Here is a 17,071-nt window from a genome sequence, read left to right on the forward strand (position 1 = left end):
TCCACCAACAGCGAGTGAGAGAATCAGGGTGCTTTCACAGCAGAATGTGACAGGGCCTTGGGACCCAATTAATGAGACAAGTTTGGAATAATCAGATGAGAAAACTTAGCCAGTCTCACAGAGAGAAACCTTCCATGAAACTCAATAAAAATGAGAGTTAGCTGATTTCTGATTAGATTCAGCCTGTGCTCAGGTTTCCTCAATTGATGCTCTCCTACTAACCAAAGATTACATTTCAACTGGTTAGAAAAAATCAGTAAATATTGTGACAGAACCGTGATGTGCAAAGATGTACATAAGATTCACTCTATTAGAATTTTTACAGAAATGCTATTAGGAAAGGATAACACATCAATTTTAAAATTGCTTACGGAGCCAGCTATCTGAGAAAAAAATGGAAAATCCTTATTCAAGATCCTTCTGCAGGGATGAATGGGACCGGGAGTGAATGGAACCAGGGGTGAATGGGATCGGGAGTGAATGGGACCGAGAGTGAATGGGGCCAGTCTTTGCTCACACCTTGAGCTGTAAACAATCACTAACTGCTGAGACTGCGACGGAGAGGCTTTAAACTATCTTAGTACAGTGTTGTCATGATGAGAAAGAATAACATTGTCACTCCCATGCTTGAAAACTACATTTTAAAACTCAAAAATTCTTTGAAGAATTTTGGTCAAAACACTCCAATTACCTATCAACAATGTTAGTGCAGATGTTTCACAGGTTTGTGGAAATTGACAACCGTCAACCTGCGAGGAAATTATTAGATGGTTAATATTTGTGCTTAGTGTACCAATTAAAGAAAGAAACTTACATGTGAAGGTCAAGCCCAGGAAATCAGATAGACGTCATCAGAGTTTTTTGCAATAAAGTGATGGATTAGTCACACAAATAAAAATGAACTGAGTATAATATAGTTAAGATTACAGAGACATGGCTTCAGAGTGACCAGGGATGGAGACAGAATATCCAGGGGCATTCATTTTTAAGGAAGAACAGACAAAGGAGAAGGAGGTGGGGCAACATTGCTGGTTAAAGAAGACAATAATGTTTTCAGGAGGAAGGATATTAGCTTTGGTGAAGTGGAATCTGTATGGGTAGAACTCAAAAATAATAATGAGCAGAAAACAATAATGGGAGTTTTATATCGACTCAAAACTGTAATTGTAATGTTGGGGAAGGCATTAAACCAAGTAAATTAGAGACATATGCAACAAAGCTGTCATTATGGGTGACTTTAATTTGTATATAGATTGGGCAACTCAAATCAGTAGCAATACAGGAGAGGAGGAGTTTGAGGTATGTGCACATGGTGGTTTTCTGGATTAATATGTTGATGAACTATTAGAGAACAACCATCACAGACTGGTTAATTGCACAATGAGGAATAGTAAGCTAGAAATGTGAGGCCTCATGGGGAAGTGTGACCATAGTTCGATAGAATTCTTCACTAAAAAGGAGGCTCTGAGACAGGGTGTTGAATCTAATTAAAGGAAACTACGATAGCATGAGATGACAACTGGCAACTGGCAATGATAAATTGGATAATACTTCTTAATGCAATGACAGTGATTTAAAGAGGGTGTGGATGAAGTGCAACATTTGTTCATTCCTGTCTGGCACAAAAACAAAACAGGAAAGATGGCACAGCCATGGCTAACAAGGAAAGTTAGGAAGAGTAAGGAAGGACATACGAATTGGCCAAGAAAAAAAAGCAGTAGCCCTGAGGATTGGCAGTAGTTTAGATTTCAGCAAAGGAGAACCAAGGGATTGATTAAGAGGGCTAAAAGTGAGTATGGGTGTAAGCTTCCAGGGAACATACAAACAAACTGTAAAAGCTTCTACGGCAATGTGAAGAGAAAAAGATTTGTAAAGATAAATGTAGGTCACTTAGTCAGAAACAGGAGAATTTATAATGGAGAGAAAACAGTTGGCAGAGCAATAAAGTATATATTTTGGTTCTGTTTTCTTACAGAAAGACACAAATAACATCTAAAAGATATTGGGAACACACGATCTAGAAAGAGGCAGGAACTAAAGGAATTCAGTATTAGTAGGGAAGTGATGTTAGGGAAATTGATAGGTTTGAAGGCAGATAAATTCCAGGACACAGTAATCTACATCCCAAAGTGCTTAAGGAAGTGCCCCTAGAAACAGTGGATGCATTGCTGGTCATTTTTCATACAGCCATGCAGCGTAGAAACAGATCCTTCAGCCCACCATGGCTATGACAACTAACAAAACCAAATTACACCAATCCCTTTTGTCTGAATTTGGTCCATAGCCTACTGTGATCTGGCATTTCAAGTGCTCATGTAAATGCTTCTTTAACGTTGTGAGAGTACCTGCCTCCACCACCATCTCAGGCAATACAATTCCATATTTCCACCACACTCTGGATGAAAAACATTTTGCTCAGATCTTCCCCAAACCACTTACTCCTCATTTTGAACTTAAGCCCTCTGGTCTTAGACATGTCTGCTATGGATAAAAGATTCTCACAATCTACCCGCTCGGTACCTCTCAATCAGATCCCTTCCCCCTCAGCCTCCTCTGCTCCAGGGAAAACAAACCCAGCCTAGCCAATCTCTCCTCAAAACTGAGACTTTCCATCCCAGGCAACATTCTGGTGAATATCCTCTGTACCCTCTCCAGTGGAACCATGTCATTCTGATAATATAACAATTAGAATTGCACACAGTATTTCATCTGTGGCCTAACCAATGTTTTATGAAGTTGGGACAGGACTTCCTTGCTCCTCTATTCCACATCCTAGCTAATGAAAGCAAGCATGTTAAAAGCTTTCTTCACAGCATCTCTCCCTGTGCTGACACCTTCAGGGAGCTATGGACTTGTACACCAAGGTCCCTTTGTTCCTCAGTTCTCCCTAGGCACCTACCATTAATTGTGTATATCTTTCTATTTTTAGACCTGCTAAAAAGCATCAACTTGAACTTATCAAGATTGAATTCCACCTGCCCTTGCTCTGCCCAATTTACCAGCTGATCAATATCAGACTGTAGCCTGCATTTTATACACTCTGGAACAGTTCTTACGGATTGGAGGGTAACTAATGTAATCCACTACTTCAAAAAGGAGATAGAGAGAAAACAGGACATTTAGAACAGTTAGCCTGACAGCGACCCTGGGAAAATGCTAGTGTCTATTGTAAAATGGTTAGCATTGATGCTTCACAGCATCAGGGACCGTCAGGGACCCAGGTTCGATTCCATCTTGGGTGGCTGTGTGGAGTTTGCACATTCTCCCCGTGTCTGCGTGGGTTTCCACCAGGGTGCTCCTGTTTCCTCCTACAGTCCAAAGATATGGATTGACCATCTAAATTTGGACAAGTTGAGTGAGTGGACAAACATGTGAATTACAATGTGGATAAGCATGAGATTATCCACTTTGGTAACCAAAGCAGGAAGGCAGATTATCTGAATGGCTGAGCATCTCTGGGACTGCTTGGAATCGGTGTCGTGGACTGTATTCAAATACTCAGCGGAAAACCTAGACATGAATGTCACACCATCACAATTTTATTAGCAAATGCATTGAGGACTGCATACCAAAGAAGTCAATCTGAGTTTCCCCAACTGGAAACCTTAGATGACCCAAGAAATCCACTCCCTGAAGACCGGGTGTGCAGCATTCATGTCGGACAACCCAGGCACTTACAGAAAATCCAGATACAACCGCCACAAAGCTATCAGAGATGCCAAGAGGCAGTACCGGACCAGGTTAGATTTTACTGCTCCTGAACTGCTGTGCTCTTCCAGCACCACTAATCCAGAATCTGGTTTCCAGCATCTGCAGAAATTGTTTTTACCAGGTTAGATTACTAGACCAACCAAACAGACTCCCACCACCTGTAACAATGTCTAAACAACATAACAAGATACAAAATGAAGCAGATCATGATAGAGAACAGTGTCACACCCCATTCCTGATGAGCTCAATGCTCTCTGTCCTCGGTTCGAGCAGAATGCCAGCAGCGCAGTGTCACCTGCCCCGACAGCCCTGGACACACCTGTTCCCTCCGTCACCACTGCTGAATTCGGATCGGTCTTCCTGGGAGTCAACCCAAGGAAAGCAATGGGCCCAGATGGAGACCCCAGCCGTGCGCTTAGATCCTGTGCAGACCAGCTGGTGCAGGTATTCAGCTGGGCCGGGGTCTCCGTCTGGGCCAGTTGCTTTCCTTGGGTTGACTCCCAGGAAGACCGATCTGAATTCAGCAGCAGTGACGGAGGGAACAGGTGTGTCCAGGGCTGTCGGGGCAGGTGACACTGCGCCACTGGCATTCTGCTCGAACCGAGGACAGAGAGTATTGAGTTCATCAGGAATGGGGTGTGACACTGTTCTCTATCTTTGACAAAGGGTCAGTTAGACTAGAAACGTCAGCTCTTTTCTCTCCTTACAGATGCTGCCAGACCTGCTGAGATTTTCCAGCATTTTCTCTTTTGATTTCAGATATTCACTCACATCTTCAAACTATCCCTCCTATAGGCCAAAGTCCCCACTTGCTTCAAGAAGATCACCGTCATTCCAGTATCTCTGAAAGCACATGCAACGTGCCTTAATGACTACTGCCCAGTCACTCTCACCTTCATAATCATAAAGTACTTTCAGAGGCTGGTCATGGCCCACATCAATTCTAGCCTCCCAGCCTGCCTCAATCCAGCAGGCAGTGAAGAAAGCTAATAGCATGCTGGCCTTCATAACAAGAGGAATTGAGTGTAGAAGCAAAGAGGTCCTTCTGCAGCTGTACAGGGCCCTGGTGAGACCATACCTAGAGTACTGTGTGCAGTTTTGGTCTCCAAATTTGAGGAAAGACATTCTGGCTATTGTGGAGTGCAGCGTAGGTTCACAAGGTCAATTCCCGGAATGGTGGGACTACCTTACGCTGAAAGATTGGAGCGACTGGGTTTGTATACGCTTGAGTTTAGAAGGCTGAGAGGGGATCTGATTGAGACGTATAAGATTATTAAAGGATTGGACACTCTGGAGGCAGGAAGCATGTTTCCACTGATGTCCAGAGGACACAGTTTAAAAATAAGGAGTAGCCAATTAGAACAGAGTTGAGGAGAAACTTCTTCACCCAGAGAGGGATGGGTGTGTGGAATGCTCTGCCCCAGAAGGCTGTGGAGGCCAAGTCTCTGGATACTTTCAAGAAAGAGTTGGATAGAGCTCTTAAGGATAATGGAATTAAGGGTTATGGGGATTAGGCAGGAACAGGATACAGATTGAGGATGATCAGCGATTGTGCTGGCTCGAAGGGCAGAATGGCCTACTCCTGCACTATTGCCTATTGTCTATTGTCAATCCCCTGCAATTTGCCTACTGATGTAACAGGTCCACAGCAGACACCATTTCCCTAGCACTGCCCCCTGCAACTGGATCCCCAACCTCCTGACCCACAGACCACAATCAGTGAGGATAGACAACTGCACCTCCTTCACAATAACACTCAACAGTGTAATCCCCAAGGATGTGTTCTCAGCCCCTACTGTACTCCTTCTTCATCTCCGACAGGGTCACCAAGTTCTGAATGAATGCCATCTACATGTTTGTTGATGACACTATCGTCGTAGGAGGGATATCAGACAATGATGAGTCAGAATACAGAAAGGAGATAGAGGGCTTGATGTCGTGGTGCAACAATAACAATCTCTCTCTCAATGTTGGCAAAACAAAAGACTTCAGAAAACAGGGAGGAGAACACAACCCCATCTTTATCAACAGAGCTGAAGTTGAGAGGATGGAGTTTATCAAGTTCCTAGCAGTGACGATAATGTGACTGGCCTGTACTGCCCTGTAGATGCACCAGCAAAGAAGGCCCAACAATGCCTCTTCTTCCTTGGGCAGCTGAGGAAATGCAGAATATCCAAAAGGACCCCCACCAACCTTTACAGATACACCACAGAAAGCATACTGGCCAGGGGCATTACAGCCTGCATTACAGGAGCAAACTGCCCTGCCCAGGACCATAAGAAACTACAAACGTTTGTTTGCACAGTCCAGGCCATCACGGAAGCCAACCTTCCATCCAATGACTCCATTTACTCTTCCCATTGCTATGGAAAAGTTGCCAACATCATCAAAGGCCCCTCTCACCCCAGTAATGCTCTCCAACCTTTTCCATCAGGCAGAAGGTACAAAAGCTTGAACACATGCGCCAACAGGTTGAAGAACAACTTCTTCCCTGCCTTTATTAGACTGATGAATGGACCCTCTAACTGCTTAGAATGGTCTTGATTCGTCCACCTCCTGTGCAGTGTATGTCTCACTCTGTCCAAATACCCTAGGATTTGTATGTCCTTGCTTACTGTGATCTACCTGTACTACTCACAAACAAAGCTTTTCACTGTACTTAGGTACACATGAAAATAAATCAAATTAATCATTAAATTAATTTGCGAGGAGAGCTGGGTGTCCTTGCACAACAGTTGGTGAAAGTAAGTATGCAAGTGCAGAAGGAATCAGAAGCTATGATGGCCTTCATAGAATCCCAAGAGGAATTCTTCAAAGAGGCCATTTAGCCCATTGAGCCTCACTGACCCTCTGAAGTGTAGTCTACATAGACCCCAATCCCAATGGACCCCACATGGGTTTTTTATCAAGCTAATTCACCTAGACAGCATGCATCTGGACACTATGGTCAGTTTAGCCTGGCCAATCCACATTACCTGCACATCTTTGGACAGTGGGAGGAAACAGGAGCATCCGGAGGAAATCCATGCAGACATGGGGAGAATGTATAAATTCAGACAGTTGTCGAAGGTTGGAATCGAACCTGGGTCCTTGACCACTCAGCCACCTAAGACGATTTGAGTACAAGAGTAGGGATGTCCTGCTGCAATTTTACAGGGGCCTTGGCGAGACCACACCAGGAGTATTGTGTTTTGATCTCCTTATCTGAGGAAGGACGCTCTGGCTGTGGAAGGAGTGCAGACCGATTCCTGGGATGGTACAGCTAACAGATGGCACTATAACGAGAGACTAGATTGGTTAGGACCATATTCAAAGGAGTTTATTGGAATGAGGGAAATCAGAGAAACCTGCAAACTTCAAACAGGAGTAGACAGGGCAACGCCAGGAACAATGTTCCCGATGCCCAGAAATGTAGAACCAGGGGTCACAGTCTAATGGTAAGGGATAAATAATTTTGGGATTGAGATAAGGAGACATGGAGGAGCGGTTCCACCATAGAACACACCAGATGGCCTCCTTCTTTAGAGACCGCAATTTCCCTTCCCACGTGGTTAAAGATGCCCTCCAACGCATCTCATCCACATCCCGCACCTCCGCCCTCAGACCCAACCCCTCCAACCGCAACAAGGACAGAACGCCCCTGGTGCTCACCTTCCACCCTACCAACCTTCGCATAAACCAAATCATCCGCCGACATTTCCGCCACCTCCAAACAGACCCCACCACCAGGGATATATTTCCCTCCCCACCCCTCTCCGCCTTCCGCAAAGACCGTTCCCTCCGTGACTACCTGGTCAGGTCCACGCCCCCCTACGACCCACCCTCCCATCCTGGCACTTTCCCCTGCCACCGCAGGAACTGTAAAACCTGCGCCCACACCTCCTCCCTCACCTCTATCCAAGGCCCCAAAGGAGCTTTCCACATCCATCGAAGTTTTACCTGCACATCCACTAATATCATCTATTGTATCCGTTGCTCCCAATGCGGTCTCCTCTACATTGGGGAGACTGGGCGCCTCCTAGCAGAGCGCTTTAGGGAACATCTCCGAGACACCCGCACCAATCAACCAAATCGCCCAGTGGCTCAACATTTCAACTCCCCCTCCCATTCTGCCGAGGATATGGAGGTGCTGGGCCTCCTCCACCGCCGCTCCCTCACCACCAGACGCCTGGAGGAAGAACGCCTCATCTTCCGCCTCGGAACACTTCAACCCCAGGGCATCAATGTGGATTTCAACAGTTTCCTCATTTCCCCTTCCCCACCTCATCCTAGCTTCTAACCTCCAGCAACTCGATCCCCTGACCTGTCCGGACTTGTCCGACCTGCCCAGCTCCTTTTCCACCTATCCACTCCACCCTCTCCTCCCTGACCTATCACCTTCATCTCCTTCCCCACTGACCTATTGTACTCTATGCCACTCTCTCCCCACCCCCACCCTCCTCTAGCTTATCTCTCCACGCTTCAGGCTCTCTGCCTTTATTCCTGATGAAGGGCTTTTGCCCGAAACGCCGATTTTGCCTGTCCTCGGATGCTGCCTGAATTGCTGTGCTCTTCCAGCACCACTGATCCAGAATCTGGTTTCCAGCGTCTGCAGTCATTGTTTTTACTTCATTCAAAGACTGGTGACTCTGCGGAATTCTCTACCAGAGAGAGCAGTTCTGGCCAAAACATTGAATGTTTTCAATAGGAGTCAAATACAGTTCTTCAGGCTAAAGGGATAAAATGAAGGGGAGAAAGTGAAAACAGGCACTGAGTTAGATGAACAGCCATCATATTGGATGGTGGAGCAGGTTTGAAGGGCTGAATGGCCTGCTTCTGTTCCTATTTTCTATCATAGAGTCCATCAGGAATAATCAGAAAGTTTACTCTTATGGACACAGGGATTTGGTCTGGCTCTGGGGAAGAGCATCTGATGGTGGGATGAGGGGCAAGAGCAATTGGTGTCATTGTTGTAACATTAATCTGTTGGTTACACGCTGGCCTTGGTTACTTCCTGAGCAAGCTCAGGTCAAGAGGTAGAAGAACTGGCCTGCACAAATGTACTTTCACATTAGAGATGTGAGCAATAAGTGGAAGAAATACAAACCGGAACCATGACGGAAAAAAACAGATTCACTTGTTTCATGGAAGTTCTTCGCACCTACCTGCTCTCGAGAAATTTGCACAGGTTTCCTGAAAACTGTCCACAGCACACTGGGGTAACATGGAGGGGTGGTTAAGGAGCCATTATAACGAAAGTATTCATCCAGCTCTCGAGGGAGAAGATCATTAATATTAAAACCAGGCATCTTGATCTCTTTACCTGTAAAAATACAGTGAAGCTCACTCATGAACTGCTGGCTAGTAAATACTACACATGGATTATGCCTTTTTGGGAAGTGTTACAACAAACTATACAACCAGACACTAAGAGGAACCTTGCCAGGTCCCACTCTCACAGTAAAGCATCAGAAACCCAGAGATGTAATACCCCAGAAACAGCAACTAAATGATTAACCATGAAACATCATGTTTAAATCTTGACTGAAATGCTGAAATAAATAGGATAAATGAATAATTTGTATTTCTGCAGCATCTTTCATGTTTTCACATTGTCCCAAAGCTTTCCACAGCCAATCAGATGCAATCATTATGTAAAGAAACACAACATTCCCTTTTTGGGAAGTCTGTGCTGAGAGTTTTGGCATTGTCATGGAGGCTGAAAGTTCCAATTCTCAGAACCTAACCCTCAAAGTCTAGGAACATAGGTGGCCCGGATTGCACACTCTACATTTAAGTCTTTTTTTAATAGCTGAAGGACCCAGTCATTTTAATGACAACAAATATGCCTATGTGGGGAGACAGATGCGATAACAAGACCATGGGACCTAGGGAAGTTAGTCAGAGTTGACAAAGCAGAAGATCACTACTGTTTGCTGCTCCTCCATTGGGTGCTTAGACGCAGGGGAAAAGAGACTCCAGCCAGCAGAAGAGATGGTGTTAGCTGTCTCCAGGCAGTCAGGGTTTAGGAGTATTTCTATAACGTTGAGAGAGAGCTGTGTAAGGTCACTGGCTCAGTGCTGGAGGGAGCTAGAGTTCAGAAGGAGGCTTGGCAGCCATTGATTGGTTGTACACCTGACAGTTGAATTGAAGGAAGACCACAAGCAGCATTTTCTTGACAAAGCTGTGAAATATGAGAGCTCAGAGAAACCCCAGAGTAGTGCCTTCACAGTGAAACTGGCTATTTAAGAGGGAGCTGAAACTATTGCTGTGAATGAGATGTGAACAGCGGCCTTCAGTGGATTGCAGTCTCAGAAGAAAAGATTGAACTATCAGGACATAAACAATGATTCGATGTGATGGAATAGTTTCTGAAAGAATTCCACACCTCTTTGGAAGTGAAGGATTGGAATCCCTTGTACAAAGGTTAGCGTTTTAATATGAGTTGATGATCCACAATGTCCTTAAAGTTTGCATGGGTTGCTGGGAAATCTGGTGACTCTGACTTAACTGCATCTTGCCTTTCATATTATCTGTGCAGTGCTCGATCAGTTTCTCCCTTCACTCATATTTACCACCCACTCTAAATACGCAGAATGTTGGAGATTTATTTCTTTAGTAACTACCTTGGAAATGAAACCAGGTCAAATTTAACAAAAATGTATTGGTTTCTAACTTGACCATAACATAATTTAGCAGCAGTGAACCATGGCAGGCAACTTGTACACAGCAAGCTCCTACAAACAGCAATGAGGTAACACCAAATAACCTTTGTCTGTCATGTCAGTGGACACCAGGGAGAACTCCCTGATCATTCTGTAAAATTGTATCACAGGATCTCTGATGCTCACCCAAGTTGGTAGACAATGCCACGGTTTCATTTGGCACCTCTAACAGTGCAGCACTTTTTCAGTATTGAACTGAATTATTGAGGGTGGGGGACTGGGAGGGTGGTAGAATGCGGTGAAGAGTGGAGGCAGACAAGAGCTCAGAGTTGAAGGGCTACTAGGCTGGAGAAGGTTGCAGACATAGAGAGATTTGAACATGAAAATGATAAATGTTTAAAATTCAAATGCTAGTGGACTAATATAACTTAGTGAGTACAGTTAGTAATGAAGGAACTGCACTTGATACCAGTGAAGATGTAGATAAATTATAGAGAGGTAAATTTCAGTACCAGATGAGATGTTGCTGGTGTGGAGCAAGAGAACAATAGAACATAGAACATAGAACAGTACAGCACAGAACAGGCCCTTCAGTCCACGATGTTGTGCCGACCACTGCACAACATGTATGCACCCTTAAATTTCTGTGACCATATGCATGTCCAGCAGTCTCTAAAATGTCCCCAATGACCCTGCCTCCACAACTGCTGCTGGCAACGCATTCCATGCTCTCACAACTCTCTGTGTAAAGAACCCGCCTCTGACATCCCCTCTATACTTTCCTCCAACCAGCTTAAAACTATGACCCCTCGTGTTAGTCATTTCTGCCCTGGGAAACAGACTCTGGCTAACGACTCTATCTATGCCTCTTATTATCTTGTATACCTCAATTAGGTCCCCTCTTCTCCTTCTTTTCTCCAATGAAAAAAGTCCGAGCTCAGTCAACCTCTCTTCATAAGATAAGCCCTCCAGTCCAGGCAGCATCCTGGTAAACCTCCTCTGAACCCTCTCCAAAGCATCCACATCTTTCTTATAATAGGGCGACCAGAACTGGACGCAGTATTCCAAGTGCGGTCTAACCAAAGTTTTATAGAGCTGCAACAAGATCTCACGACTCTTAAACTCAATCCCCCTGTTAATGAAAGCCAAAACACCATATGCTTTCTTAACAACCCTGACCACTTGGGTGGCCATTTTAAGGGATCTATGTACCTGCACCCCAAGATCCCTCTGTTCCTCCACACTGCCAAGAATCCTATCTTTAATCCTGTACTCAGCTTTCAAATTCGACCTTCCAAAATGCATCACCTCGCATTTATCCAGGTTGAACTCCATCTGCCACCTCTCAGCCCATCTCTGCATCCAGTCAATGTCCCGCTGCAGCCTACAACAGCCCTCTATACTGTCAACGACACCTCCAACCTTTGTGTCATCTGCAAACTTGCTGACCCATCTTTCAATCCCCTCATCCAAGTTATTAATAAAAATTACAAACAATAGAGGCCCAAGGACAGAGCCCTGTGGAACACTACTCACCACAGACTTCAGGCAGAATATTTTCCTTCTACTACCACTCGCTGTCTTCTGTTGGCCAGCCAATTCTGTATCCAGTCAGCTATGTTCCCCTGAATCCCAATCCTCCTGACCTTCTGAATGAGTCTACCATGGGGAACCTCATCAAATGCCTTGCTGAAGTCCATATACACCACATCCACAGCTCAACCCTCATCAACTTTTCTAGTCACATTCTCAAAGAACTCGATAAGGTTTGTGAGGCATGACCTGCCCCTCACAAAGCCGTGTTGACTGCATTTAATCAAGCCATGCTCTTCCAGATGGTCATAAATCCTATCCCTCAGAATCCTTTCTAATACCTTGCAGACGACAGATGTGAGACTGACTGGTCTGTAATTGCCAGGGATTTCCCTATTTCCCTTCTTGAAGAGAGGAATTACATTTGCCTCTCTCCAGTCCTCAGGTACGACTCCAGTGGACAGTGAGGATGAAAAGATCTTCGCAAGTGGCGAAGCAATTACATTTCTCATTTCCCAAAGCAGCCGAGGACAAATCTGGCACGGGCCTGGCGACTTGTCAATCTCAATGTTTGACAAAATTTTCAGCACATCAGCTTCCTCCATCTCTATCTATTTCAGCATGCACACCTGCTCTTCAAAGGTTTCATTCACTGCAAAGTTCGTTTCTTTCGTAAAGACAGAAGCAAAAAACTTATTTAGGGCTTCCCCTACCTCCTCAGACTCCACACTGATTGGCCCTACTACTTCTTTGACCATTCTCTTATTCCTCACATAAGTGTAAAATGCCTTTGTGTTCTCCCTAATCCGTTCTGCCAAGCCTTTCTTGTGCCCCCTCCTGGCTCTCCTCAGACCATTTTTAAGCTCCTTCCTCGCCTGCCTGTAATCCTGTAGAGCTGAGCTTGACCCTAGCTTCCTCCACTTTATGTAAGCTACCTTTTTCCTTTTGATGAGAAGCTCCACCACTCTCATCATCTAAGGTTCCTATATCTTACCACTTCTTGCCTGTCTCAGAGGGACATAGTTATTCATCACTTGTAACAACTGTTTCTTAAACAGTCTCCACATGTCTATAGTGCCTTTACCATGGAACAATTGCTCCCAATCCATGCTTCCTAACTCATGTCTAATTGCACCATAGTTTCCTCTTCCCCAATTAAATATCCTCCCATTTTGCCTAATCTTCTCCTTCTCCATAGCTATGTAGAATGTGAGGCAGTTGTGGTCACTATCACCAAAATGCTCTCCCACCACAAGATCTGATACCTGCCCCAGCTCGTTTCCAAGCACTAAGCCTAGAATGGCCTCTCCCCTCATCGGCCATTCGTAAGTAAACAATATCGTAAGTAAACATTCTCAATGATGCAGAAGATTCTTTAGTTGAAAGTGAAGCTCTGAGTCCTGTGATTGAGGCTGGAAGCTGAGGTTTTGAATAGTCCAGTAGCCAAGGAGGGGTCGCGGGGGGGGGGGAAGGAATCAGTGCCTAAGGGAAGGAGTCTGCAATCGGGGCTCAAGAGAATTATTTTGCTCCTCCCAAAGCATAATTGGAGAAATGTGGTTCATCCACATTAGGTTTGGTCAAACAGTATGATAAACAGTGAAGAAGTGGTTCAGGAAACTGCTGCAAATGGAGATTTGGGTGATGTCAGATGACATGTTGAACTTTGTATGTTTTCCGATAACGTCATTGGCATTACCGATTTCTCATTATCCTCCTCCTCCTCTTTACAAACCCGCCTTCATTTGCCCTGGCCACTTCCTTCAATTCTTTCCAAAAACCAGCTTGTACCAACCCAACTCTCCACAACATGCTCACCATTTATTCCCATTCCCAGCACATTGATTTCAAATGCTTCGCCTTTAGACTAAACCATTTAACTCTGCTCAATGATATTCTTGAGCTCTAAAGGCCATCCCACTCTCCACTTTTCCAATCCTACACATTGTTGTAACCAAGCTTGCTTTTCCTCATCATATCCTTGCTCTCAGGAATTCTACACCAAACCCGTCCTCAAAATCTAGTCTTTATGCCATTTCCCAAGCTCCTGTTTGGTGCCTCATTTGTCTTTGTAACTTATCTTGGAAGATATAGAAACAGAAAATAGGAGCATGAGTGGCCATTCTGCCCATTATGTGTATTTCGTCGTTCAACATGGTCATGGTTGATCCTCTACCTTATCAGCATAGTCCCACTCTCTCCCTATACCTGACACCATTTGCCTCCACAAATCTATTTCTTTCATAAACATATACAGTGACTTGTCCACCACAATCTTTGGGTACAGCATTCTACAGGTTCACCCAGTTCAGTGAAGACATTTCTCAGCTCAATCTACAATAGCCTTCCACATATCCTAAGACTGTGACCTTCTTATTCTGGGCATTCAGAGAAAATGTCACCCTGCAACCAATCTATGCAAGTCCTGCCAGAAGTCTTCACATTTTAATCAGATCCCCCTCTCAATCTTTTAAACAGGCAGACCCAATCTCTCCTTATTTGATAAAGCTGTCATTCTAGGAATCAGTGTGGTAAACATTCTGGCCATCTTCAAGGCTCGATGTATCTTCACGTTTTTTTGCTCGGTGAAAAGTAATCCAGGCAGTATTGTATGAGATCCCAGTTTATCAAAACTTAATCCTTCTTACCTTTAAACTGGATTTCGGTTAAATGAGAAAATATCTGTTCATAAGCAGCATTGAAGGATCCAATCTGAAACAGAGAAACATGTTCATTTGGAGAGTTATCATCATTACGGTCTAACTTATGAATGAATATTTGAGTGCTTCAAGTAAATACCTCAATTAGAATTCCCAGAACAGCCAGCCCATCAGCCTTGTCTTGTGCTGTGGAAATATCTCCGTATTTCTCAGAGTTATAGTGGACAATATGTAACTAAATTGAAAAATAGAGATGAAAGATCATTTTCCTTTTATTTGATAATCTTATTTGTCTAGTTTCACTCATTTTGCTCCATGAAACTTCCAACACATCCTTGTTGAAAACGTATTTCCTTATAACCATATTCTGCCAATAAAATAAGATTTAATTTAGCTTTTCCAAAGTATAACACTATCTCATATAGTACAGGCCTTCAATCTCTGAATGGGTTTGCTCTGGCTGTTGGCATTGTACATCATAAACTGCATGAAGAAACTTCTCTGACCCTAGCTCTGATCTTCGCTCTCTTAGTACCCATTTCAAATTAATCTACCTTTCAACCAGAGCCCAATTCACTCTTCCAAAATGCTCAAATCATTCTCCTCATGGCTTTCTCTGCTAAGGGAAATATCCCAGTTATACAAGTCCTGCTCAAAACTATCATTTTTGAATTCCATATTTGAAACCCTGTACCTGCCTTCCCAAAGCCTTGCCATGACTTGTTGAACTTTCCAAACGTTTTGAGAATATTCTGGAATCCAAATGATCTGTAACCACTGAAAACAAAAGTGAACCCACCACTGACCTCAGAATCACTTGAATTTGTGATACTGCATTTCCTCTTCTATGTCATGGTCTACAGTATTACACACATAATAATCACCACATCTGTTCTGAGTTATTCTCTCCATAAGACATTCATTCTATTGCACAGGCCTCACACGCGATTTTTGTACCTGGCCACCCTTCAGCAACCATCGTACAGTCTCAAAATATAACCAAAGGTAACCCTGATTGTAAAGTGTTGCAGACTGTGTCATAGACATGGGATCTGTACACTGCAGAAGCAGGCCATTCAGCCCATTGAGTCCACACCTATCTTCCAAAGAGCATCCCACCTGGATCCATACCCACATCCTTTTTCTGTAACACTGCACTTCCCGTGGTATACCCATTTAGCCTGCACATCCCTGGACCCTATGGGTAATTTCTTAAGAATTTTCAAGGAAAGTCTCCAACAACCTGCATTTATATAGTTTCCTTAATGTAAGCTAACCCAAGTCCAGGATTATGACTGGCTATAAGTTACTGTCTAGCCATTTGATGAGATGTTGGGACAGGTGATCAAACCCTTAGCCAATGAGGCAGGGATTAAGGAAGCTTTCAAAAGAGTGAGATGTGTACAGTTGAGGAATTTCAAAGCCAAGGGCCCAGGCAGCTGAGGGCACAGTCACCAATGATGGATGACAGAAGAGCATGAAAGGGCTGGAAGAGGTTACAGAGTAGGGCAGGGGAAACACATAGAAGGACCTGAACATGAGACAGAGCTATGTTAGAGACTGGAATGTCAGCCAATCCTCCATTCCGCCCTTATTACCAGTGGAGAATTGACATCCCCAGTTGAATAACCTGTCAACCAACAAAGCTGAATAATTAGCAGGCATTTGGACAAAATACTAATACCTGTGGAAGTGCATCCCAGCAAGGAATAAACTCATCAGGAGAACCAAGGAAGCATTTCTACGAAAATATGAGAACCTTCAGTTAAAGAGAATAGATTGGACATGTTAGGACTGTTCTCCTTAGAGAGAAGGCTGTGAGGAGATCTGTTCGAGATTTTCAACATCAAGACAGATTTGAACAGAGCATAGAATGTAGAACATTACAGCGCAGTACAGTCCCTTCAGCCCTCGATGTTGCGCGACCTGTAAAACCTATCTGAAGCCCATCTAACCTACATTATTCCATTCTGGTCCATATGTTTATCCAATGACCATTCAAATGCCCTGAAGATTGGCAAGTCTACTACTGTTGCATGCAGGCTGTTCCACGACCCTACTAGGCTCTGAGCAAAGAAACTACCTCTGACATCTGTCCTATATCAATCACCCCTCAATTTAAAGCCATGTCCCCTCATGTTAGCCCTCGCCATCCAAGAAAAAAAGGCTCTCCCTGTCCACCCTATCTAACCCTCTGATTATCTTATATGTCTCAATTAAGTCACCTCTCAACCTTCTTCTCTCTAACAAAAACAGCCTCAAGTCCCTCAGCCTTTCCTCATAAAACCTTCCCTCCATACCAGACAACATCAGTGTAAATCTCTTCTGAACACGTTCCAAAGTTTCCACTCTAATGCGGTGACCAGAATTATACGCAATATTCCAAATGTGGCCACACTACACTTTTGCACAGCTGCAGCATGACCTCATGGTTCCGAAGTTCAATCCCTCTACCAATAAAAGCTAACACACCATATGCCTTCTTAACAACCCTATCGACCTGGGTGGCAACTTTCAGGGATCTAT

At 44.2% G+C, this 17,071-nt stretch overlaps 1 protein-coding gene across 3 annotated transcripts in view; it reads right to left on the bottom strand.

Annotated features, from left to right (window-relative positions):
• The window catches only part of ca12 (carbonic anhydrase 12), an 88,933-nt gene that overhangs the window by 38,085 nt on the left and 33,777 nt on the right, over positions 1-17,071 (bottom strand). For all 3 annotated transcript variants that reach the window (XM_043680140.2, XM_087981928.1, XM_043680141.2), the window contains exons 6-8: positions 14,685-14,780; positions 14,534-14,597; positions 8,856-9,013 (exon numbers count right to left, since the gene is read on the bottom strand). In XM_043680140.2, coding sequence (XP_043536075.1) covers positions 8,856-9,013; positions 14,534-14,597; positions 14,685-14,780 — 318 coding nt within the window. The remainder of the gene's footprint in view (positions 1-8,855; positions 9,014-14,533; positions 14,598-14,684; positions 14,781-17,071) is intronic.

The sequence above is a fragment of the Chiloscyllium plagiosum genome, unplaced genomic scaffold, assembly GCF_037043375.1.
Source record: "Chiloscyllium plagiosum isolate Xiang-an unplaced genomic scaffold, Cpla_swu_hap1 HiC_scaffold_42, whole genome shotgun sequence".
Lineage (NCBI taxonomy): Eukaryota > Metazoa > Chordata > Chondrichthyes > Orectolobiformes > Hemiscylliidae > Chiloscyllium > Chiloscyllium plagiosum.